This window comes from Pyrus communis, chromosome 7 (assembly GCF_041283825.1).
Source record: "Pyrus communis isolate YQ-2024b chromosome 7, ASM4128382v1, whole genome shotgun sequence".
Taxonomy (NCBI): Eukaryota; Viridiplantae; Streptophyta; class Magnoliopsida; order Rosales; family Rosaceae; genus Pyrus; species Pyrus communis.
In genome coordinates, this window is record NC_142571.1 from 4,562,966 (window position 1) to 4,589,409 (window position 26,444).

Sequence of the window (26,444 nt, forward strand, 5' to 3'; positions counted from 1 at the left end):
AGTGTACAATCAGGGTGGAAAGTAGCTAGAAAAATGGGTTTCGCAGAGACTTTTCGCATAGACCGTATGCATGTGATTAATATGGACATGAAAGCCACACAAAAAGAACTTGTGAAAATGAGACTCTACAAGTCAGTCAACACCAACTCATGACACTCATGAGCCAAGTCGCACAATTGCAAACATAGTGATCGTGTTACATATGGTAAATATTGTACAATTATTCAGTTTTTTTGCTATTTTATTTTATTTTTCGGTGTAAATAATCCAATATCAGTTCACATTCAATTACATCTTCACCATCTAGAGTAATGATTTGTCCAAGAACACCGTCATTGATGGGTGGTGGGGTCCCATATTGACTATCATGAGGTCTTTCTTGTAGTCAATATGTTCGTAAGTTTTTTTCTCAATTTATACTTTCATGAATTGTTGAAAATGAAAAAATGTTCATTAAAATTCAAGATCTAATAAATCAAATAATTCATAATGCATTCATAAATAAATGAGTTTTTGACTCCTGAATATCCAACCAATTAAATAATTATTTATAACATATTCTATTTTTCTTTAACAAATAAGATAGTAATTGTTAGCGTTTTTCTAGAATTTTACAAAAACTTTTATGAAATAAATAGTCAATTATCTTCTACAATCATGTTGTGAAGGCTAATGCACGTCATCATGATGGATCGAGCGCCACTTCATCAAACAATCATACAGCCCTTCCTACCAATTGCTCAACGAGTTTGGAGGAAACAAAAACATCACTCCACATCCTTCCTGCATCTCTCTTAACATTTTGCAAAGTCGTTTTCCTTTTTGACTTTGTGAATGTGACACTATTTTGACAAATGATGTCACAGTTCTATTGATTTCATACGTGACTTGAGGAGAACTTCCTCACAACACATTGTTGAACATGGAGATTGACCGTGAGCATTGAGGTCATTTTAAAAATAGGAACTCAAGCCACTCAAGAGCCAAATCATTCGGTTGTTAACACATCTATACGAGAGGTATAATTTGTTTTATATTGTATTTTTTTTTTTCAAATGTAGTTTTTGATAATGAAAGTGAAGTTCATAAATTGGTTGATAATGTAGGTAGGAAAGGGCAGGGGCATGGGAAAAGGAAGAGGCATGAGAATAGTAGTATCTAGCTCACGGCCCACTCCACAAGTTTAAATGGTACAATCAACAGTCCTTTAGTTTTTGTATTGTTTATTCTTTAGTCTTTACTCTCTTTTTTCAACAATAATTTGTGTAAATTGTGATAGAAGGAGTCTGATTTGGATTTTATAGGGTGACCAAGCGTAAGCTGCTATCATTTGGTTTTTAACAGGTACAAGGCTGCATTGGTGTCACTTCCCAAGTGGTGCCACCACAATCACAATCTACCAACAAAAGATATAAATCACCTGCAAAGAGAGACAAGTCCTGGAAGCCTTGAGTATGGAGGGAGTTTGTAGTTTGGATGACACTGCACAAATGGAAGAAAACAAGCTACAACCATCTCTTTTCTTCTTTTTTGTGAATTAGAACAGTTGGACATTGATTTTGCAGTTGAACATTTAGAGTTTGATCTTGTTGTTAAACATGTGGATATTGTTTTTTGATGTTGAACATTTGAATATTTTGCAAGTTATAATGCTGATCATGTTGAAAATCTCATGTAATGGAACATGGTATCTCTTTTTGGTAATTCTAATGATTTAGCCTTGTCTGCAGATATATCACACTTTGAACCATCCATTTCATTCATATTTAAAAGTGCAAAATGTACAAGTTTTTTCCAAATATTAACATAAGGGAAAAAGTCAGGGACCGTTTGCGATGATTTACTTGAATTTGGCGCCAAATCATTTTTAATAATGGATGAAGATTTGATTTCACTGCCAAAATCAGCAACATATGGGTAATTTTTTTTAGGAAAATGAGAGAAAATGTGAAAAAGCAAGTGGAGAATTTGATTTGACAAAAATACTCTCAACTTAACAAAGTTTTTTAAACTAAAATGATGAATGATGAACAATCTCAGAAACCATTTCTATTGATTTTAAATCTCAAAAACTAAAATGAAACGTTATACAAATTTCAAGACCATTTTGACTAAAAAACCATTTTTTTATTCCTTTTTTAATAGAGCACGGCATGAAACTGTAAAGTGTCTCGCTTTCCTACATTTCTCTTTGTTTCTGAAGGAAACTGAACTTCACACACATTTTTTAATTAGCCTATCACACATCCTTCTTTATTTCTAAACAATGAGTTGAATAAATCAATAAAAACAATGAACATGATTAAAGATAGGTGTATAAGAGGAAAAAAATAGTATGTGTTTTATCATTTTCCTTTCTTAGAAGCCACGTTCTCAACTTATTCTTAATTTGAGCAATGAAGTTGATACAACAGATTTGCATAAAATGATGTTTTGTACAAAACTACCAAAGAGTACCTGTGCGTTGCTGTGGAGTTTGAAAACATTATTGAATATGTAGATGTCTTGAAAAATATATGTGCCATAGAGTGGTATTTATATACATATATTACATCCATGTGTTAAGGAAGTGCTATTTACGTTCATATATTACATGGAAAAAATTGGGAATGTTTGTATGCCATCCTTAAGGATTGTCTTTCAAAAGCTATGGCTCTATCCCAGAGATTGTTTTATGTTCACAACTATACAAAGTTAAAACAATCCAGTTTTGTTTCACTAAAGACACCCAAATCTGTAACTCTGTTAATGACGTCTCCTTCGTTTTGTACGACAAAGTTGAACTGAAAATCAAAAGAATAAGGAAATTAAAAACAGCATTTGATCACTTATGAATTGAATCACACTAAATTGCATATGAATTGAATTGAATGAAAATCTAAAGATGAAGGAAAATTTGTCATAATTTCGGTACACAAACTTTCACTATGCCGGATTTCATTTGTAGGCACCAAAACAAATTCATAAAATTAAGTTGGGTTTCTCATATTCTCTATTGGATCTTCACTATGCCAGATTTCTAAATTTTACTTTAGGCGGGATTAATATGCACATCTCTAGCAGTATATAGTTCCCCTAACTTGATTTTTACTCAACATTTCACAGTATTAATGTAAATATGAGAAAACATAACCATCCTTAATCACAAACAGAGCATAACTCCAGTGTCATGTATGTCACAATGCAGAATTCACTCAACTGAATGCGTTTCTAGTTGATTATATATCAAAACTAAATAAAACTATGAAGTATATGAAGATAAAATACATACCTGTCTAACAAAATCCCAGCATAAGGAGGCACATGGAAGTACTTAACGTGTGTTGCAACTGCCTAGCTGCTGAAACTCTTTCGGACCAAAGGACCCTGTAGACAACCGAAAAAACCCAGAAAACAATAACCACAGAAAATGATCAATTGGGAGCTACATTAAAAGACACTGAAAAGAGGAAGAGGATTAGAGATTCACGGTTCTTACCCACATTTGAGTCAGTTTCTATCCCATGCAAAAAAAAAAAAAGGACACAACTACTTTAATTAAAAAATTTAATAAACAGCAACCAGAAGGCTCTATGAATTCTTGCCAATTAAAGATTATTACCTGGCCTTGGCGAAACAAGGCCTTCACATTAGCATCCCAATCACGCAATGCAAGGTCTGTGTCCCAACAATGCTCCTTCTAGGTCTCCTAATTTCAACCTGCAGGCCTGAACAGAAAACTCACCTATCAATCAAGTGGATAAAGGGAAATGTATTTCCTTTTAGTTGATGACATTAAAATCAATGTACCACAAAAGAATACAGAATACTCATGAACATATTCAAGTTAGCCTTCAGAGAAGTATTAAAGCGAGGCCTGATTACTATATTCATAGTCGTCTTTTTGGTTTCACTCATTTCAAGGATTCTTCATAGCAACTCAGAACCAACAGTAATTTTCATTTTGTCTAACAGGCTTAATTTAAGTATGATTAAGTTACTATCATACAATTTCGATGTCAATCACTGCCACTTATAAATGTACACTTTCTGCAATAACCATAGTTCAACTGAAATTGGTAAACGAAATTGGTTTACTTATCCAGACAATTACACTGCTTAACTGAAATTGGTTTACTTATCCAGACAGTACGTTTGCTTTCATTCCAAGAGGGTTTCCAAGAGAATTCATTTAACATCCAGTGCTTTCAAATTTGATAAATGAAAATTCTTACTGAGCTATTAGTAAATATCTTGGACTTTTGTCTGCTGCAAAGAGGAGGTCGTCTCTGTTTAATCACAAAGATAATGTCATAAGATGATCAAAGAAAGCAAGGGACACTCTGTAGTGCAAAGCAACTGGTTTACCTTCATCTAATTCTTCCAGCTCGCAGCATATATCCACATACCACAAAACCTTGCGATACTTTCTGAGGGCCATCTTGTAGTCTTGCTTCTGTATAAAGATTAAAAAACATACTATTGGCATTCGTGAATGAAATGTATGACATAATTACCATAGTTGTGATATTAAATGAAATAACTCATTACCTTGAACTGTTCATTTCCAATGGCCTTAATAGCATCCACAGTCGTGACCCACCAAGAAATGTTCTCTAGTTTTGTATCAAGATCAACAGGCCAATCAAGATAAACCTCACCATCTTTGAAGAAGTTACACACCCCATCATCTGCTCCCTCAAGAAGCTGCCCACAATCCACAATAAATTCTTGGATAGGCAAGTCTCCACCCTTCGTGTTCACATTCTCAACTGAGCAAACCACACCCATGCCCTTGATCACCTTCCCAAACGCAATTCCCATCCAGATGAGAAGTCCAAGTGGTGGTAATGAAAAACTGAGAGCCATTGGTGTCAAGGCCTTTATTAGCCATAGACAACATTCCTTTTCTCTCATGCTTTATGTCAAAGTTTTCATCTTCAAACTTCAACCCGTAAATTGACTCTCCCCCACTGCCATTTCCAGCCGAAATGTCTCCACCTTGTATCATAAAGCCTTTGATAACGCGGTGGAAACAAACACACTGCAACCAAATGCAATGCAATTCTTATTGCAACTCCACCTCATTAACAAAATTACACATTCTTGCAAATGGACAAAGAAATTAACAAAAACCGGTCAATGTAACAATTAAAAAAACAAAAACCCACCAACGTAACAAAAAAAAAAAAAAAAACCAAAAACCCACCAGTGAAACAATGAGAAAACAAAGACCCAGAAACAAAAATTGAATCTTTTGAGAGAGAGAGAGAGAGAGAGAGAGAGAGAGAGAGACCTTGTAGTGCAGAAGAGCATTGCAAAAAATAAAAATAAAAATAGATACAAACCTGGTTAGAAAGCTAGAATAACCATCTTTCTGGTATTTAATTTTTAAACCATTGAGCCATAGCTGATGCATGTGTAAAAATTGAATCTAAGATCTTCCCAGCGGCGTGGTTGGCGGTGGTGGCCGTAGATCCATCTCTGGCACTGGTATTGGCAGGTGATAAGGAACAAAGTCATCAGAAACTCCCAAATTTATCCATTTCTTAATTGAAATCCAGAAAAAAAAAATGCAAAATTTAAGCAATGTAGAGAAAACCCAGATCCCACCCCAAACCAACGCAAAAATGAAAGAGGAAAAAAAAGGGATATTCAAGGAATCCAACATACCGTAACCGGAGCGAGGACGCTTTCCGACGGCTATATTCATCGCCGACGGCGGCGGTTGCTAGCCGTCATTATACCTCCAGTACGCATCCGCCATGTTTGAGTCTTGTGACCGTCACTACTTTCTTGGTTTGTGGGCTCCATGGCGAGAGACATGGGAGCGCGCCGAGGAGAGGAAGATTATGGTTTCAGTAGAGGAGAAAGAGGAACTGAGAGGGAGGAGAGCGCAAACAGGAGTCAGTAGGGTAACCATCTGCTTTCCTTTCCACGCACTTTCCATCTTCCTCGACTCTCCACACAGCCGTCGTCCCCATCGAATGCAACCCATCTCATGGTCGGCCAACACGTGCATAGGAGGGCAACCAAACTTACGGACAAAATTACCCTCCTAACTTTTAAGAATTACCTTTCCAACCGAGCCCAAATCTAATCGGTTTTATTGTAAGTAGCGTGAAATCGAGTGGCAAAGGTTGACTGCAGCTCTCCTCAATTTTAGAATGGAGAAAGATGTAGAGTTTGTTGTAGCTCAAGCAAAAAGCGTTATTCTGTAATCAAACCAAGTATTAAAAAGGAAAAATATAGGTTTGTTTAGTGTTATATAAATGCAATTTGTGCTGCAAAAGCAATTATATGTGTGACCTACGAATCCTCCATTTCGATATCAAACCCCACAATATTTTGCTAGACCAAAACTTCACACCAAAAATCTCTGATTTTGGTCTGGCCAAGTTATGTTCCAAGGATCAAAGCATAGTGTCAATGACTACAGCGAGGGGGACCATGGGCTACATTGCACCCGAAGTGCTTTCTAGGAATTTTGGAAATGTGTCTTACAAGGCAGATGTTTACAGTTTTGGAATTCTGCTGCTTGAGATGATAGGAGGAAAGAAGAATATTGGTTCAACCATAGAGGACACGACCAATGAAATTTCTATCCAGAATGGATTTATAACGTTCTAGAGGAAGGAGATGACCTACGAATCCATATCGGGGAAGAAGGGGATGGTAAGATTCCATTCCAAAGCAACTTGCAATTGTAGGGCTCTGGTGCATCCAGTGGTACCCGGTGGATCATCCTTCCATGAAAACGGTTGTTCAGATGCTAGGAGGAGGAGAAAACTTGAGGATGCCTCCTAATCCTTTTGTTTCTGCAGGTCTTACACAAACATCACAGGCAGGCAGCACCTCCTAGAGTTAGAAGCAATTGCTAAATTAGAGTAAACATGTAGATGTATACCACCAACTAGTAGTTCATAGATGAATTCAAGCACAAACATTTGTTAGTGTATAAGCCATGAGCTGATTACATTAGTAGTAATGTCTTGTATTTAATTGTGTAATCACTTGAGTTATAAATTACCAAGTGTAGTGACATGTATTGTAATTGTCGATGTCTAGTGACATGTATTTGAATCCTAGAATCTAGCTAGATGTGTGGCTGAGATCTCATTGGTGTAATGGTGAGAATCCAGCTGCATAACTAAGGACTGGTTTGGTATTGCTGTGCTTTGAAAAAAAACTGATTCTGCTGTGCTGTGAGAATAAGCGGCTGTGAAATAAAGCAGTAGAGTGTTTGGTAAACTTTTTTGTAAAAGTGCTTTTGAAAAAAAAAATAGTATTATAGTGTTTGGTAAACTTTTATGTAAAACAAATGTGAAAAAAAGACGATTTTTCAAAGCTGGGTTTTGCAGCTTCTTGTTTTTGGCTTTTTTTCACCCAAAACTGTGAAAAAAAGCTGAAGTTGAATGTTTACCAAACACAAAAACAACTCCCAGCTTTTTTTGATACCAGTTTTTTTCAGAATCACCTCAATACCAAACCAGGTCTAAGTGTTATGCAGTGCACGATTTCGTGTGCAAGAGAGAGAAATAGAAGTATATCCCTTTGTGTATTTTGCAGAGAGAACTATTCATCATTCTCTCAAATTCTTCAGTGACTGTTCTTCATTCTTTCAGTTTTTTGTACACACACACATCCAAACTTCAATAACATTTACAGCCGACAGTTCTTTACTAATTAAATCACTTTAAAGTGAGAATTTAATTATTATAACATTATTGCACTTTCTTAACAATTTGATATTCACCTAGTTGATGATGAACATGTTAGCTCGATGTTAGAACACATTGGGTTCGGTTTATTTTCTTTAATATCACATACAGTCACAGACGCCTCTTGTGGGCACAGAGAAGGCCTGAGAAGCAATTGCAGACATTCAACATCTCTTCCAAGCATTTCGATGACTTTGTACATCGAAGGGCGATCACTTGGTTTCGTTTGAATACACCATAATGTGGTTATAATTAACCATCTTTCTCTTCCTCCTCTGTAACTCATTTTCAGACACCAATCGTTAGATTTCACTTCATATTTATACGACTTTAGGCCTTAACGACTATACATTGCACTGCCATTGTTGAAAAGGTCTACTAGTTTTATCTATTTTACTGTAACATGTTTTGTGAGGCTGAATTTTGTAACATTATATTTTTTACCTGGAAACTATATATATGTATCACTTATCTTGTTGTATAGCATGTCATCCCCACCCAAGTTTTTCTCTTCGCATTTAGTATGGTATACCAAAACTTGCCTAACAAAGCCAATTAATTCATAAGCAAAACTAATTATTCGGCCGAACTTTACTTCGAATGCTAGTTAGAAGAAACAATATGAATCATAAACTAAATACAATAGTTTTGGATGTAGTTGGACATGCGTGGGTGCTTGGTGAATCAAGAAACTTCATGGATCTGGGATACCCCACGGTCAACATGCATACAATATAAGTTAGGAATGAAGACTGTCGTATCAGTTGGCTATACCAAAAGAGTTTTTGGCATCTGGAGGATTATTCTTACATAGAAAATTCCAAAGATGAGAAAGTTGAACTAATCAAATTTTAACAAGTTTGAAAAATCAACTATTTATATATAAGAGGATCCTGATTGATGTGTTACGTTGATTTGAAGAACGGTCTTGAAGTTATGGAGTGAGACATTCATTTAAAATCAACTATTTATATATAAGAAGATCTTGATTAATGTGTTACGTTGATTTGAAGAACGGTTTTGAAGTTATGGAGTGAGACATTCATTTAAAATTAGCAAAAGAATGTAACATTAGAAAAATGGTTGTCTAAATGGTGGGGTACCTTTACTTTTTAAGTCTTTAAGGAACAAGAGTAGCAGGTTCCAAGTTGGAATAATGCAATCTTCACACAATTAGGACAAAGAAAGAAGTCTTACCTTGTAAGCGATAGAGATTCTTGCGTATGACTTACGACATCCCACACTTTTTCTGCGAGAGTGGGCCTTGGTGATACAAAATTACAAGGGGGATTTGTGTGTGTAGCCGATCTAGAGGTCATACACCAGATTAGGATTTCCCCTGTTACGTAACTCCATGAGTCCCATAAACTCATAATGGTTTGAACCAGTTCAATGACACTTCAACGTCTGACTAATGTTGTAAGAGGTTTGCAACAGCCAAATATCACCTTAGTCTGAGATAAAACACAGATGAAAGAAATTTTTCATATTTTATTTTACTTTTTTACTGGTATGACGAAATGTATGTCAAAACAAATCAAACTATTCTATTTCTGTAAAAATACCCTAATATGAATGAAATCAATTGCAATCGAAGACTCATAACCAAAGCATTGCTTTTATACTAAAAGGTATGTGTTGATTGAACTGACTTTTTGGCTACATATGATAATTTTTTTTTTTTTTATAAAAACTGATATTTTTAAAATTATGGGTCAATTTTTTGTCATATTTGATAAATACTTGCGTACATGTGCCATGAACGTCTTTCTCATATGTTGGGAGTTACCGGATATGCTGGAATCAATTAGGAAACGTTTAATTAGGAAGATATAGAGGTCCCATAATTAATTCTGAAGTATTGAGCAGCTCCATGTGCAGGAGGTGGAATTTGCCCATGTGTCCCGTCATTGCAATGGAGTAGCCTTAACATCCTGAACGACATCATAAGGGTACTCGTTGAAAATATGTATTTTGAGACGAGGACTCTCCAAATATCATTCAGGATGTTTTCCTACAAGATCTTGAGTATATTCCTTCTAAGTTCCTATTATCATTTCCACTTAATAAAAAAATAAAAACTTCTTAAATGAACCGATGAAGGCACTCAACAGGAGAAAATTGAAGCAATAATCCCCGAACTCAAAACTTGTGAGTATTGATTTCTAAACTTACTATAATGTGGAACAATAATCATTTTAACAGTCCCTCTAAACCTTTTATTTTGAATGGAAGTTCTAACATAGTTAGCAAAAAGAATCATTGCTTCACATCACCACACGGATTGTTAGTTTAGGAACTAAAGCTTTGATTAAGCTAAAGTTCAAGAACCACTGCTTCAGTTACCTCACTAAACAAAATCATCCCAAAAATTCAAAACTTTATGCAAAAACCACAATAAAAAATTGATTAGGAGTTCAATACCAAGACAAATAATTCATCTATAAAATTTAAGGTAAGTGATTTTCACACAATTTTTCTTCCGTTGCACAACTATGTTTATTTCTAGCCGTAGAAATAAGTCCACCAAGGCCACAAATCCGAGCTTTTAAAATTTGATCAAACAGTTACAAATAGGAGCTCACTTTAAAATTTATAATAATTTTAGCCGTTGGATCAAATTACCAAAAGAATAAGCTTGTCTCACTAGATATGCGCTGAAACTTTAGTCCACAAATCATCTCCATAGCGTAAAATGGCAGGTTTGTGACAATATTAACCCTAACTATACCGCACAATTTTTATTTGATTACACTAGCATCCCTTGATGTTTTCTCTGCGAGTAATGTTAGAAAGACTAAATTTGTAAACTAAATGATATGTCACCAATAGGAATGAGTACATTTATTAACGCTTAAGTAATAAATCAACCAATCATCAACTTCTATGTCATTTAGTTTCCAAAATTTTGTCTACAAATTTAGTCTCCCTACCATTACCCTTTCCGTGTTCACACAAATCCCTTGAGGTTTATAAAAATACCCCTTGAAGTTTCATATTGTTTCCATGGAGCCCATTCCATGAAAATTTCATCCCAAAATGGATTATATCTTAAAAAAATTCTCCACAAATTTCTTATAGTTAATCACATAGATTTCACATAACCCCTCACATTCATTGTTTTTTTCACAAAACTCCCTAAGCTTTTGTAAATAAGAACTCCTACAGTTTTAAGATGCTTTCATATATAAATCATTAATTATAATATAGCGTGACATAAGTTGTTCAAGAGCAAAAAGAAAATCTTTTAAAGTGAAAAAAAAAAAAACAAAAACAAAAACTTTTAGCTATTGCTATTGATGCTAGAAAATGGTTGGTCATCAAAGAACTTGTGTGGACACAAGTAGTTGAAACAGGTCAGATGAATCATATCCTAAGAGATAGGTTGGTTCACCTGTAATCGAGCTACATCCACTATGGTGTATTGAGATTTGTGTGTGTATTACAATAGTTTTGAGTCCTTACATACGTAGGGCAGCCTATTTCTCAAGGAAGGTCATGTTTGTGGCCTCATAGCAAAGGTGATGTGGTTATTGTACGTATTAGTTAAGGACCTTAGGAATCTACGGATCGGAAATCCGATATACGGATTTTCCGGATTGAAGGAAATTGTAGATTATTTACCTTTGTAGTAGACGAAGATCTGACTGTTCGATCATTATCAATTACCATATGTTGTTGTAGGTATCATTTGAGAACCTTAGAAATTTACAAATTGAAAATCCAACCTCCGGATCTTCCCAAATTGAATTTGTAAGTTTGTCGAATTTATAAAAAAATAAAAAAAAGACTAAATGTGACATGGAGGACTATTTTTAGTTTTTAATCTTACGTATTATTGCAAAAATTATCTTATTTAGGGATTAAAATAATGTTCTTTTATTTATCAAATTATACATATACTAAAACCCAGTTTCGTAGGCACTGTTTTTCACTGAACAGTGAAAGGGCGGAAATGCCCTCGAGTTTCTTCTTTGGATCGCTAGTTTCATTTTTTTATACAGTAAAAAGTCGGTTTTGCCCTTCCCGGTCACGCGTCTTTCATCTTTGTTTTTCTACTTCACCTTTCCTCTTTGTTTTTCACCTTCCTTGCTGTGCGATTTTCTCCCTCTTCATCGTTCCCTCTTTTGCTGCCAAATCTTTGCTCTTTCTTCGCAGAATAGTCGTTACAAGAGATCCTGACTTTAATTTTATTTTGGATTTGGTTTCGGGTCTTCTCCGGTGTGCAACCCTTTGTTTGATTTTATTGGGTGTTTTGTTTCCGGTCTTCTCCGGTGGCGAACCCTTTTGTTGGCCAGCGTTTTGTTCTCATCTTGCCATCGTCGGTTTATGAAGAGCATGTTTGTAGGTTGATAAATTATGAAATCTATGAAAACTGGGCAGATTGATAAATTACATACGTGCTCTTTATTTGTAGAATTATATACTTTATTTGATGCATGTTTGTAGAGCCAGTTTTAAACAAAAACACCTAAAAAATTCTCCCAGCAAGTAGTTAGCAATATTCCTGACTTTTCCAGTTCTGAAAACAATTAGATGCATACAAATTTATTGCTGCTTATTGTTATTTTACAGCATAACCAGCTTTTCTGTATAGCATGGCCTCCAATCATCATTCATATGAAGGTACACCATTCTTCCACTATCTTTTATTTATTTTGATAAAATTATCTCTCATATGTTTAACTTATTAACAATAACACGATTTCATGTACTAACTAGCTACCAGGATGATTGCTTTTTGTATGATTTCCGTTATTTGAAGTATCCGAGTAGAGTTTTGTTCGAATTAGAAAAATCAATTTAAACTCAAGCTTCTTTACAAGCTTGAGAAGAGATTTTAGTCTTATAATAGTTAATAATTAAGAAACAATTAGAGTCATACATGTACTACACATATTGCTAACTATCCTAAACCAAAAGTGTTGTCGTTACTGCTTAAACATACCAATCAGTCTACATTCTGTGAATGCATATGATGACTGAGCAGTTTAACCCTCAATTATAATCTCATTTGTAAAGCTTTTGCTATCCCAACTAATACACACCTGTAATTTTGTATTTACACCATACTAAAACATTATCTTTTTCATATGGTCAATCAAAATTTTAGCTAATGTACATTCCAAAAGACAAACGTGCAAAAATTTGATCACATCGTATAAAAGAAAAAAGGTCATCCCAAATCATGCAAAACCAGCCTTCTTTCCTGCACAAAAAAATGGGTAAACACAATCTATCCTTATTTTATTCATGATATCAGGTAATTAAAACTAAAATATCTTTTTTATGAACACCAATCAGCTTCTTTGCCCGCTAGGTCCATTGTTCATGTCTTTATAGAGATTTAATACTCCTCAATTTGGGATTTCTGTGTTGTAGATTTTGCAACAGTGGTTGCATGGGAAGCAGGGAAGCTGTTGGTGATGGAGAGGGTGAAGGTTGCTCCACCTAAGGCCATGGAAATGAGGATAAAGGTCAAATATACCTCAGTTTATCACATTGAACTCTACTTTTGCCGAAGGTCTGCAATAATATCTACTACATACATATAATATACATGATATATATATATATATATATATATGATTTTATATGATTAAGCTTTGAGAATTGCAGATTTGTAAACTATGAGTAGAGTTTTCCAGGCACATTTACTTCGAGTGAATACATTGTTGTTCATTTTGGCCGTCTTTCCAAAATCAAGCCCCATGCTCAGTTGGACAAAGTTTGCATCCTTAGTTGTGCCATACCAACAGGTTTGGTGTCATACTCAATGCATTAGAGCCTTGAATTATGCATCCTCAACTAATACTACATATTGAATCGTTTGCATTATTACTGAATATTTTGTTTTTTACCATCAGGTTTGGGTTCCCCTCTCAATGTAGCAAAACGAAAAATTATCCTCAGTTGTTTATTGGCCTCGTTGTAAGTTTGGACAAACTTTGTTGATCCCAAATTCTTTGTTCTAATAAATTGCATTTTGGACAAACTTTGTTGATCCCAAATTCTTTGTTCTAATAAATTGCATTTACTTTTTTTTTTCCGTATTTATACTGATACATGGATGATCTAGGCTACTAAAGGTGGAAAAATTTCTGAGGTGCTAGAGTATTGGGGTGGAGTCGGTGGACTTGAAGCCCAAGAGGTTTGACGAAGGTATTTATCTTTTATTTTTTATTTTTGACGTTTAGCTTTGGTTTAACAGGTAGTTTAGTGGGAAAACATAGAAACATATTTTTGCTTAAACATTCTTTCCCTGGCCATAACTAAGAAATTCGGAGTAAATGAATATGTGAATTCGAGTGACAATGACAAACCAGTGCACAAGATGAAAAATGATTCGCTATTCTTATTGTGTGTTGGACATGAATCAACATAGATAGTTAAGTTGTAACTTTAACTTATATTTTTATTTTCTTTTGCTTCTCATCTACCCAAGTCTACAATGTACATACAGCAAAGGAAAAGACCGAGACATCAACCAGTGCAGAAGCTCCTGATTGGACTAATTGCAGATAGCACTACAAATGAGCACTACAATTTTAAGCTTGATGTTGGTATGTGATTTCCACTCCATCTCATCTCTTTTTTTTTTTTAATGTTAGTTTAATTTTCAAACCTTTTGTACGTATCAAGTAATTCTCCATATAATTGAATAATGGCCTTTCTTTGTTTCTCTTTTTCACTCTTCCATCAATTCATTGGTTAAATAGATTGAAAAAATTTAATTTTTTTATATTCAATTCTTACTGATTCCAATTCTTAATATATAGCAAGAGAAAAATTCTGGACAAAGCAAAAAATAACATGATGACCAAGAAAAAGATGGTCATTCCCAAACAAGCAAGACCAAAAGATTGACCAGGAAAAATCATAAACACTGAGCAGATGTGTGGTGCCAAGCTTCTGATATGGACATGAATATTTTTCGTATTTGAACGATTTTGATATTATGAACTTCTGTACATGAATATAGCCTTCATAGCATCTCTATCATTAGAACAGTGAGGAATTGCACACTGCCAATCTCTATCTTAGGTATGTAAATCTAATTTTAATTAATTTTGTTTTCTGTATGTACATATTATCAAAATATTTTAAACATTCGCAACAACACGCGGGCACTTTTGCTAGTTATTATATCTACTAAAACCTAGTTGGTTTCTGGCACTGTTCAGCAATAGTGTCTGGACGGATCTGCCCCTGGCTTCTTTGCTTTCTTCCGTTTCTCTCCCTTGCTTCGTGGGTTGGAGAGACCCTTATTGTTATCCTTCTTTTCTTCGGGATTCTTTCACTCTTTGGCCACGTGTTGATCATCCTGACTATCTTTTTTTTCCATTCTGACTCCCTCTTCTATTTTACTTTTTGTGTAACCATCCGGCTCTCTCTTCGATTCCAGCATTTTATTCTTACCTAATCCACACTGACAGCAATGGTACATGCCTTTCCACCAAAAAATAATTAAAAAACCTTACCCCATCACATCTTGCAGCAATGATGCATGGCTTGCCACCAGAAAATAATTAAAAAACCTTACCCCATCACATCTCGCAGCAATGATGCATGGCTTGCCACCAAAATATAATTAAAAAAACAAAAATCTGGAACATGTTTGCCCTGTTTGATGCCAGCTTGCCCGTTGCTTTTCTTCCTTTGCACAGCCTTCCCATGCGTTCTCCACTGTTTTGCCACGCGTCGATCATCGTGGATAAGTTCTCTTCAATTGCATCTCTCCAAACCTCCTTCAGTTTCCAGTTGCTTTCCTTTTCTCAACCTTTGGTTTCCGATCTTCTCATCTTTCTCATTTTTCTCTGCCAAATCATCTGTGCAAATTTCTTGCGTTTAAAACCCTTTGGAAAAATAAATAGTTGTTGCATCCTCCGTTTAAAATCCCTGGGTTAGTACTGATTTTGTTGGTTTTTGGATTTTATCAGGGTGGATTTGTTACCTCCAAGGTTCACCTCTGTTTGCTGGTGAGTTTTTTTAACCTTTAAAGTATTGCTGTTTTAATTTTTATTTTTGTAGTTTTCCATGTTCAAGTGGGATTTTTGTATGAATTTTTTTTTCCTTCTAATTCTGGGTGTTTTCTTTATATCGTTAGATCTGATGTCTGGGTGTATGATTTGTTTGTGTTTTTCGTTTCAGAACACGATGCTCTATGTTTTTTGGAATTTAGTTTTTGTAGTTTTTGGTGTTTTGTTTATATCCTTGGAACTGTCGTTTGGTTGTATGATTTGCATCTCTTTTTTTGTTTCATGACACTTTGCTCTTCGTTTTTTGGGGCTTCTATGTGCAACTTCGAAGCCGTTTATGCTCAACTTACTAAGTAGCCAACTTCGAAGCCTTTCTCTTTAGGGGAATTAGCCAACTTACTAAGTAGTGTTAAGTTCACAATTTATAAATTTTTACTAATCGTATTGATAATTATTGCTTTAAATAAAAAAAAAATGGATTTTTACAATGCTGTTGTTTTGTATAACTTATTTATACTATGTTATCTATTGCAGATTATTGGCACAACAATTTATATAAGCTACACAGTGCTTTCGCTCAAATTGGAAAGAAAAAAAAAGTGTAAGTGATTGACAAGTAGTGTAAACTTTAGAATTTACAAATTTTTGTTAATCATGTTGATAACTGTTTGTACATATATATAAATATGTTCTGGTATTTGTATCACCTTTTAAAAATTTATGTATATCAAATATCATCATGTGTTAAAGTTGTATTTGTATTTATGTCTTTTATACTATGATTAAGTCGGTTCTTTCTTTTTTACAATGTGATGTGATATTTTTTTTCTGTGATTTTGCGGGTTTTAGAGCCTTGAATTATGCATCCTAAACTGATACTACATATTGAATTGTTTACATTATACTAAATATTTAGTTTTTTAATATCAGGTTTGGGTGCCTCTCTCAATGTAGCAACACGAAAAATTATCTTCAGTCGCTGTTTATTGGCCTCACTGTAAGTTTATTGATCCCAAATTCTTTAGTCTAATAAATTGCATTTATCTTTTTTTATGTATTTATACTTATACATGCATGATCAAGGCTACTAAAGTTGCAAGAATTTCTGGGGCACCACTTAGTATGGGGCTGGAGTCAGTCGACTTGAATCCCAAGAGGTTTGACAAAGGTAGTTAATTTTTTTTTTTTTTTTTTTCCGTTTTGTTATTGTGTTATTCCGTTGCTCTTAATCTTGACAATGAATTTGGTTTTGTAATAATATGTGAATTCTTGAGATTTTTCAAATTGATTAGATCACGCCTTATACTTTTGTTTCAATATGCCAAAAAACGAAAAATTTCGGAATTAACAAGTGTAGAATTTGGCTGTGTAAATCCATAATATTTTATACTTTCACCAGGTTAGCACTTTGGTAATGAATACAGTGCATTCTTTAATAAGATTTGAAAATTAATATGGTATTCCTGTATTTTTGTTTCTTTTTCATTTCAGTTATTATTCTAGCTGATTTCAGTAGAGTTTGATTACTGGTTGGAGCTATAAGCTCTTTGTCCTGTTGTACCAATTAAAATTCGGGGCTTTTTAGACATGTTCCAAGTCATGGTTTAACCAAAGATTAGAGATAGTCTCGAGATATTCTTAATTGAAGTGATGTGCTTTTGAGTTTTAAGTAGATGTTCCAAGTCATTGTCTAATTTAAGCATGCATGCTTAGTGTCATCCAATATAACTTATTCAAGGATTAAAATGTTCTGATTTGGTGTAGGTAGTCTTGGTTTAGCAAATTGGCAGCAAGATTGCACTCCTCACTACGTTGTACGTTCGATTGACTCATTCTATAAGAATTGTTTCAATTTATGTTTACGGTTTCCATGTAGTGTAATCCCTCTGCTCAGTTTCTTTTCAGAATTGATTTCTATTCCAATTTCGCAATGTTTATATTTTTCACCATGTTGGATGTTTTAGGTTCTATGATTTTCATTTTTAGTGATGAATGTCCATTTATAGGCTATAGCTATTATTTTTTTAATTTAGATCATTCAAGTACGAAGCATTGGTGATGGAAATAAATTTGTTGCAATGAATTACAACCCATAAACAAACGTTTCCTGATGTGGGAAAATGGTTTTACCAAGTCTTTTTCCTTATAGGTAATAGATCATCTATTATATATAATATGGACTGAATTTGTTTCCTTCATAAACAATTTCTAAAATTCTTTTTCTATTTCTCTCATAATTTCAGTCAACGATGCTAAGCAAAATGAAAACAAGCCCATCAGATTAAGGAAGTCCAATCCTACTTATTGTTCCTTATTGTAGATAGTGTTGTAAGTACATTTTCCACATGTATATAAATAGTATGACATATCATATATACATTTAAAACTTTCTACATGTTTTGTACAGTTTGAAAACCCGCAGCACCGCGCGGGCACTCTTACTAGTGTATACTAAAACTCAGTTTCCCTAACAATGTTCATTAACAGTGAACTCCCCAGAAGCCCCAAAATTGCTCTTGGTTGTCCGGGTTTTCCACTTTTTGGCTAGTAAAATGGCGACATTGCCCTCAGTGGCCACGCGTCTATCATCTCTGATCCTTCTCCTTCGATTTCTTCGTTGCTTTTTCTTTCCGTTCGCTTCTCTCACTCCATCCTCAGCTTCTGCAAATTGTCTAACGTTTTCTCTTCCACGCTGGTGTTGTTCTTGGTGTCCACCCTTTGCAAGTTTCTCCGTCCGATTATTCACCTTCGTTTTTCTTCCGGAAAATTGCTCGATTCATGAACGGTGGTGGGGCTACAGATTTCTGCCTTTTTCAATTTGATTGAAATCTGTTTTTTGCTTGCGTAGTCTAACGTGTTCGGGTGATTTTTGCATTTTTTTAGCGTACGTGATTTCGTTTTTTAGGTGGTTCTCAATTGGATTCCACAGTAAAACCCAGAAACTTAGAGGTATGAAAATTTCAATTTTTTTGGATTCTTAATTTATTTTCAGTGTTAATTTCTGATTTATTTTCAGTATTAATTCCTGAATAAATTATTATTTTTGATAAACCCACTTAGAATCTGATCTGGGTTTTGCTTCGATTCCATAGTAAAAACCTTGAAACTTAAGGGCATGAGGCACCTCCACGCCTCCCAATCTGCCGACGTTAGAGCACTCACCACATGTTCGTCATTAATCCTCAAAGAGTCGAACCCACTTCTCTCTCCCTCTCCGTCTCCGTATGTGTTTGCACTGTTGCACCATCTGTATGTCGTTAGAAACTACTTAAGCAGCCGTGATCTCAGGTAATTTACTCTTTTGTGTGTATTGGGTTGGTGAGTTATTGATAAAATCTGAAATGACTTGAAGATTTGATTTGGGTTTTGCATGTTTGTAGTTTTTAAAATTATGGTTTGTTTTTGGTTAGAGAAAATTATTATCTATGTTGTATATTTCCAAACTCAGTTATTGGTTGAATATACTCATTGGTTGAAGCTGAGAGTAAAAGACTGCTCCAAGGCAAGGGAGAAGTGTCGCTTCTTCAGTATTGGGAAGCTTTCTTGAAATAATGGTGTCAATGACCCTGAGTTGGTCTGTTTTGGTTTTGGTTATTTTTTTTCAATTGGTTTGGGATTTTTTTATGTTTGGAGTTTTTTGTTGTAATATTGTTTTCAATTCATCTGGAATTCAGTTTATGTTATGGGTTGCCATGTTTCTGCATTTAATTTGGTGTTTGGATGTTTATGTTATAGTTGTCATTGATTTTCTTAAAGAATTAATCCAAGTGATGATGCCATTTTTGATATATGTTTAAATGTTAACACTTTACAGATTTTCAGTTTCTAAACAATGAGATGATGCGACTGTTCAAAGTGCTTTTATCATTAAGGTGAGTGATTTTTGTTTTTTGCTTTTAGCCTTTGTGATTAAGAAAGTTTAGTCATTTGTTTACCGACTTATTAATTGGTGAGAAGATGAAACATTTTGCTCCTGGTTGCTAACAAAGTAATACAATCTCACAAAAGAGTTTTCGTTTTTTTACTTTGTTTGCTTGAATTATGTATTGTTTTTTTTATAAAAAAATTTGTATATAGTTTTGGAAATTTTTATTTGGTTAGAGAAAGGGGAAGAATATAGGAAGAGGAGAATTACATGCTTTAATAAAAATGCTGCATTCTTATTTGTGTAATTGGATACAGGGTTGAAAAAGGAGTTGAATGTGCAGATGTTGTCCATCGCATTGGCTATACTTGTTGCTGCTGGTAAGTATTCCTTCATGGCTGCTGTTCTTCTCTTCATTCTCGTTACCCTTCTTCGGCTCACTCTTCTTCCAATTTTACCCCCAAACTTCTCTAAAAACAAATTAGGGGTTTTTGGACTTTAATTCTTAAAAAAGATTAAACTTTGATAAAAATCTAGTGTTAAATTACATATTCATTTTAGTTCTTTAATAAGTACATAATTTAAATTTATATTGTATTTTTTTAATATTTAATAGATATTTTATTTAATGTCGTCACATAAATTTCAAATTTATTATTATACAAATTTTAATTTTTATCATAATTTACTGAATTAGTATACTGAAATGTCCGTACTTGAATATATTGTAATGAATTAATGCCACATAAGAAAATACGCAAAAACATATAATTATACTAGTGTACCGAAATATCCATAACTAAATATATTATACCAAACTAATGTACAAAAATGTCCGTACTTAAACATATTACACCAAACTAGTGTATCGAAATATCTGTGCATATAGAGATGGCAATTCAAACTGTTAAACTCAATAATTGTGGATAACCGTTTTAATGGAGCATATTTGGGAATGAAAATTCGGGTATATTATGGATATGGGGAAAAACCATGAACTTTATATGGTTATGGTTTTGGATATGGTTGTATGTGTGTGTGTGTGTGTGTACATACATACATACATATATATATTTATTTATTTATTTATATTTGTGTTAGCCTATACTATTGTTACATATTCATTATTCACAGCATAATATATTTAGTATAATATCATAGTATTCACGGAACCCTATACTATATTCATTATACATCAAACATTATGTTTATAGGAGATATCAACAACCAACATCATCAATATTTTATTCAATACTCTTATTTTTATACTCTACAAAATTCATTTATTGTTATGTTTTGTATTATTGGATGTGACTATTTAATGACAAAATTAGTATCTATTAAATTATTGTGCATCAATTGGATGAATATAAATTTTTGTTTTTGACGAAGATGGATATAACGGTTAACCAATGAGAAATCCGTTACCCGGTGGATATGGTTATGGATAATCCTCGATGGTTAATTTGTAATTATGGATATGGTTAATTTTCGTGGTTATGAGGATGGATTCAGCATTTCCATCCCCAAACCGAACTGTTGTCATCCCTATGTATATAAGAAAATATGCAAAAACATAAGTTTACCAAAATATTTTCTTTATTGTATAAGATACTTATAAAAATTTGGTGATGGTAAATGCCAACAAATAAAGCTAATTGATTTGAATTTCAAATGATATTAAAATTTACAATATTTTACATAAAATGTAATTCTGGACACCATAAAATTTAAAAAAAAAAAAAAAAAAAAAAAAGGAGACATTAAATGCATATGCTAGATTAAATATAATCTAAGGACTAAAATCAATTTTTAATCTTGTATAAGATATTTTTCTAAACTTCATCTTATTTAAGGATTAAAATCTAGTATTTTATACTCTGTTATTTATTGTTTTAGTCAATTAAAAGGTCGAGATTGTTGTAACTTAAGCAGTTAAGAATGTTATTCTATATGCGAACCGTGTATCAAAAATGAAAAATATAGGGTTTTTTAGTGTTGTATAAATGCAATTCGTGCTGCTGAAGAAAGATGAATGCAAATTTGTCCAGAAAAGCAATTATTTATTTGATTACTTCTAGTGCTGAACATAATAATTCACAATTTATGGTATCTTTAATAGTTTTGAACTATTCTAATTTGAAATGATGTTATCATGCCACTCAGTCACTACAGAAAATGTTTAGTTGTTGAGCTAATGCTGGGTTATGCCAGTTGGCGAAGGCATAATACCCGCCCTTTGCGTCCAAGTTCAAATGGCTTGTGCAATTTGGGGATGATCAGACATAGTCGGAAACTCAGGTTTCTGTTCACCAAAACTGTAGTACGTGGCGGTGTGTGGGGGACTTTTGCGAAATGGATTTTTGGACAACAAGACGTCCTCGATGTTCTGGATCTGGTTCCAAGATTCGTTTGTTGATCATTATACAATGGTTCGATTACTTTGATTTAAAGGAAATCATACCGCCATTTGAATTTCATAGTTGATGGCAATCCAACCGTTGGATCGCTATAAAATTTTAATATGTTATAATGCGTGGTATATGAGGACCATAGAGACTTACGGATCGAAAATCTGATGTACGAATCTTTTGCATTGAAGAATATTAGATTGTGGACTCTTTTATGGTAGTCGATAATCCGACTGTTGGATCGTCATCAAATTTTGGTATGTTATTGTACATATTAGTTAAGGACCTTAGGAATCTATGGATCGGAAATTTGATATACAGATTTTCTGGATTGAAGGAAATTATAGATTATTGACCTTTGTAGTAGACGAAGATCTGACTGTTCCATCATTATGAATTATAATTTGTTGTTCTAGGTATCATTTGAGAACCTTAGAAATTTACAAATTGAAAATCCAACACCCAAATCTTCTCGAATTGAATTTGTAAGTTTGTAGAATTTATAAAAAAAAAAGACTAAATGTGACATGACATGGATGATTATTTTTAGTTTTTAATCTTATATACAGTATTATTGCAAAAATTATCTTATTTAGGGATTAAAATAATGTTCTTTTATTATCAAATCATTTCCTAGGCTTGAAGAATTTCAAAGTAGAGCAAAAGTACGAGTTGCTCCTTTACACAAAGATTTAGGATTTGAGCCAGCGTATGCGTATAACTCTGTATGAACTTGCTCCTGGAAATTCTTCCGGTTTTTTACCCAGTTAAATAGGGGTTTTCGGGCACAAACTCGTGTGTGAATTTTGTTTTTATGGACCCTTATTTATTGTTGTGTGAACGAACTTCATGTATGATTGTTTGAACCTTGGATTGCATCTACTACATATTAGAATTTTGGCAGTTAAAACTGTTTCTAATATCTATCTGTTGTTAAATTTGGGTTTACTTTCGATAGAATTATGAATTCTTGTTCTATTATTCCATACATAGCAAACGATCATACAGTACAATGCCGCCTCTCAGCTGGGTTTGTACCTTTTGTGGAACTAATATACCATATTACAACAGGAAGACATAACATTAAAAAGGAGTACAAAGAAATAATATAAAACAAGCAAAAAACAACACCAAATGCATAACCTTATAGCGGACTTATGAATTTCCTATCATCAGCTTGATGGTTTTAACAATCTCAACAAACCATTCACGCTTCTTTGTGATCACCACATCAGAAAGAACAACTCCCACCACCAACCCACTTCCGAGACCAGCCAAAACAAATTTCCAATCAAATTCAAACGAGCCTGAATCATTTTCTTCGGTTTTTGAAGGCGACTGGCGAGGAGCCTTAGGATCTCCGCATTTCTTTGGCAAAGGATCTCCACACAATCCAGGGTTTCCTTCATATGAACTGCTACCCATTGAAATAAGTTGGGTTCCATGCGGTATTGGACCTGTCAAGCTGTTGTTAGTGACAATGAATGCTTCAAGGAATGTCAGCTGCGCAAGGCTTTGAGGGATTTGTCCTGAAAGCTTGTTTTGTGAAAGGTCCAGTGATTCAAGCCACGTTAAATTCCCGAAAGATGATGGGATGGGACCAGTTAGGAGGTTACCAGATATATTGAATGACATCAACCCTTTTAGGTTCCCAATAAATTCAGGAATCCTCCCTTCAAATTTGTTGCTTGAGATGTCAATCGCTACAAGGGCTTCTTGAATCTTCGGATAATATCTCTCCACACCTTTGCTAGTTATCGTGATTGAGTAATATTCCTCAAATGATTTACTAACATTCTGATTAGAATCGATATATAAATCTACCTTCATATATGTTGACTGGTTTCGAGTGACACCCCTCATGACATTCCCGGAAAAGATCTTTTGAGATGGAAATTTGCCTCTGAAACTATTAAAAGATAGATCCAGAATTCGTAACTCAGGGAAATATTCAACATTGTCCTGATGAGGTTCCTCCATCAGACCGTAGAACGCGTTCTGGTGCATTTTCAAAACTTTTAACTCCAGAAGAGCTCCCAACCAAAAGGGAAAAACATCGCTGAATTTATTGTATGACAGATCAATAAACTCAAGTGTCGTGCAGTTCCCCAACGACCTTGGTAGTTCCCCTCGCAATTGGTTATGACTAACATCAATCACCGTCAGACTGCTTGTGTTGGTGTATATTTCAGGAAGAAAGCCGCTGAAAGAGTTGTTTCCAAGATATAAACCTAGCAGATCATCGCTGAAGTTTCCGAGACAGGGGGGAAGCATTCCACTCATATTGTTGTTGGAGAGGTCAAGGAACTTAAGAGAAGTCAGATTGCAGATCAATGGTGAAATTGCTCCATTTAGATTGTTATTCTTGAGCACTAAAACTTGTAGGTTAACCCAAGGAAAGGCATCTGAAGGCTGGACAATGCTTGAAAGGAAGTTGTCAGAAATGTCCATCACAGCCAAAGTCTCTGTGCTTGTGTTCAACATCCATTTTGGTACTTCATGCAAATTGTTGGAGGAAAGGTCCAAGGACACCAATGTTTCTTGATACTGCAGGAAACTTGGGAACTCTCTTATGTTGCACGAACTCAATCCCAGAAATTCTAACTTTGGAAGTAGGCTTGCATTCGTACTTTCTGTTTCTGTGAAAATTTTCAAATTGGTACGAGATAATTGTAAATCGATGAGCCCTTGTAACTTATGAAACACCGTGCGGAACTCCACTGTACCAGTCAGATTATTATCAGATGCATCAAATATCTCGAGATTGATGAGATTGGATAAGGAATTAGGTAATGGACCGGTTAACTGATTCGAAGACAGAGAAAGTTGTATGAGGTGGGTGAGATTTTTTAGAGAAGGAATTGGACCGGTTAACTGATTGGAAGACAGACCAAGAGATATGAGGTGGATGAGATTTCCTAAAGAAGGAATTGGACCGGTTAAATGATTCGAATCCAGATAAAGAGATGTGAGGTGGATGAGATTTCCTAGAGAAGGAATTGGACCGGTTAACTGATTCGAATCCAAATAAAGATATGTGAGGTGGGTGAGATTTCCTAGAGAAGGAATTTGACCGGTTAACTGATTGAAAGACAGATCAAGTTCTGTGAGGTGGGTGAGGTTTCCTAGAGAAGGAATTGGACCGGTTAACTGACTAAAGAAAAGTGACAGGACTTCGAGCTTGTTGAGACTACTGAGAGCCGAGGGAATGGAGCCACTAAAATCATTTATTCCAAGATGGAGCTCCTTCAGTTGGGTGAGGTTTGCCAATGAACTAGGGACTGGACCGTTAAAGTTATTTCGTGAAAGGTCTAAATGTATGAGCTGCCTAAGATTACCAAGTGAAGATGGAACCAAACCCGAGAAATTGCAGTATGCCAAATCCAGCGTGTTTAATAAATCAAGCTTTTCGATTGAAGAAGGCAAATTTCCGAATAAGCTAGTGGATTCAAAATACGGTGAAGCGAGAGTCCTGCAAGACAAATCAAGGGACGACAAGTTGGCCAGCTGTGAAATTTGGGAAGGGATTTGGCCAGAAAAGGAAGAACCAGAGAGATTAAGATGCATGAGCCCAGGGAAATTCCCAATGCTAGTAGGAATTCGAGAGGAGTTGAAGTTGTTGTCAGCGAGGTTCAGCACTTGAAGATGAACAAGCCGGAAAAGGCTGCTGTTGGAGTTGATAGAGCCCAGGAGACAGCTGCTACTAAGATCAAGGCCAATAACATGACCCGTCCTCTCATCACACACAATGCCATCCCATGCACAGCAGCTGACGTTTCGTCCCTCAGCTAGTTTCCATTGCAAAATCTTTGGATAAGCATCATCAGAATACGAGGCAGATCTGTTAATGATGAAGCTTTCCTTGAATTGCAGCAAGGCAGACCTCTCCTCGTCATGACAAGATTGCTGCAATGAGGAAACTGATGAGCTAACAACCACGAGATGAAGCAACACAACTTTTGAAAGTGTATAACACATATTGGAAACAAACAAGCACCGGCGGAATCCCATTGTGTTTTGTTCTGCACTCTTCGATATTAGCATGAGAGTGAGGTTGTGAGAGAGGTTTTTTTATAGACCGGTCGCAGGGGTTCCGCAAGTTAGTGTGTAAAACTTTTCTAATATCCCATCCAAGTTTCCCATCAAAATGGCCCCATACAGCATGTCAGCAAAAAGTAAATACAGAATAAATCAGCAACCCCTTTTTTCTTTTATTCAAATAAATAACTCAATTTCTAGTAAACTCGAATTTAATGGCTAGTTCGAGGCAAATAATAGAACCACTTGTCCAAGCATTTGCGGCACTGTCAGCACTTTTTTTTGTTTTTTATTTTTTTTAATAACCGATCATTATCATGTGAAAAGATTACATGCTGTAGTGATACATCCTCATGCGAAAGTGGCACGTACAATTCTTGTTAAACTTCTCCTACACAAGAAGCAAATAGCCTAATTGACCATAAATGTAAACATAAATATTTAAATTTTC

The 26,444-nt window shown here is 34.7% G+C and overlaps 2 protein-coding genes, 2 long non-coding RNA genes and 1 pseudogene across 8 annotated transcripts in view; 3 read left to right on the top strand and 2 right to left on the bottom strand.

The window, feature by feature from the left end:
• The window catches only part of LOC137733150 (uncharacterized), a 33,926-nt gene extending 14,191 nt beyond the window's left edge, over nucleotides 1-19,735 (top strand). For 3 of the 4 annotated variants that reach the window (XM_088697714.1, XM_088697716.1, XM_088697715.1), the window contains 7 exons: nucleotides 13,568-13,631; nucleotides 13,780-13,851; nucleotides 14,164-14,263; nucleotides 18,167-18,467; nucleotides 18,585-18,628; nucleotides 18,772-18,967; nucleotides 19,494-19,735. In XM_088697714.1, the coding sequence (XP_088553840.1) occupies nucleotides 13,568-13,631; nucleotides 13,780-13,851; nucleotides 14,164-14,263; nucleotides 18,167-18,467; nucleotides 18,585-18,628; nucleotides 18,772-18,967; nucleotides 19,494-19,515 (799 nt within the window). In that variant the 3' untranslated portion in view covers nucleotides 19,516-19,735. Of the gene's footprint in view, nucleotides 1-13,567; nucleotides 13,632-13,779; nucleotides 13,852-14,163; nucleotides 14,264-18,166; nucleotides 18,468-18,562; nucleotides 18,629-18,771; nucleotides 18,968-19,493 lie in introns of all 4 variants that reach the window. The other variant, XM_088697717.1, reaches the window with a different exon arrangement.
• On the bottom strand, nucleotides 2,471-5,692 carry LOC137733618 (peptidyl-prolyl cis-trans isomerase CYP40-like; annotated as a pseudogene). Its single transcript, XR_015964341.1, has 7 exons — nucleotides 5,653-5,692; nucleotides 4,531-5,046; nucleotides 4,348-4,435; nucleotides 4,215-4,268; nucleotides 3,602-3,707; nucleotides 3,272-3,366; nucleotides 2,471-2,783 (listed from the first exon to the last, which is right to left on the bottom strand). The product of XR_015964341.1 is annotated as a peptidyl-prolyl cis-trans isomerase CYP40-like (transcript).
• Nucleotides 15,687-17,118, top strand: LOC148695483 (uncharacterized). The gene is made up of 4 exons (XR_015964579.1): nucleotides 15,687-16,082; nucleotides 16,214-16,280; nucleotides 16,610-16,676; nucleotides 16,763-17,118. It is a non-coding gene; the product is annotated as an uncharacterized LOC148695483 (long non-coding RNA).
• Nucleotides 17,118-18,072, top strand: LOC148695484 (uncharacterized). The gene is made up of 3 exons (XR_015964578.1): nucleotides 17,118-17,136; nucleotides 17,444-17,493; nucleotides 17,923-18,072. It is a non-coding gene; the product is annotated as an uncharacterized LOC148695484 (long non-coding RNA).
• Nucleotides 19,736-22,915: 3,180 nt separating the features above from the next.
• LOC137733152 (receptor-like protein 6) lies at nucleotides 22,916-26,069 on the bottom strand. The gene has a single exon (XM_088697712.1). It carries the CDS (start codon nucleotides 25,997-25,999, stop codon nucleotides 23,111-23,113), a length of 2,889 nt encoding a protein of 962 aa, XP_088553838.1. The 5' UTR covers nucleotides 26,000-26,069; the 3' UTR covers nucleotides 22,916-23,110.
• Between the last annotated feature and the right edge of the window lie 375 nt (nucleotides 26,070-26,444).

Excerpts from the sequence above, each read along its gene's own strand:
- LOC137733152 (XM_088697712.1), bottom strand. The coding sequence starts at position 25,999 with ATGCTAATATCGAAGAGTGCAGAACAAAACACAATGGGATTCCGCCGG.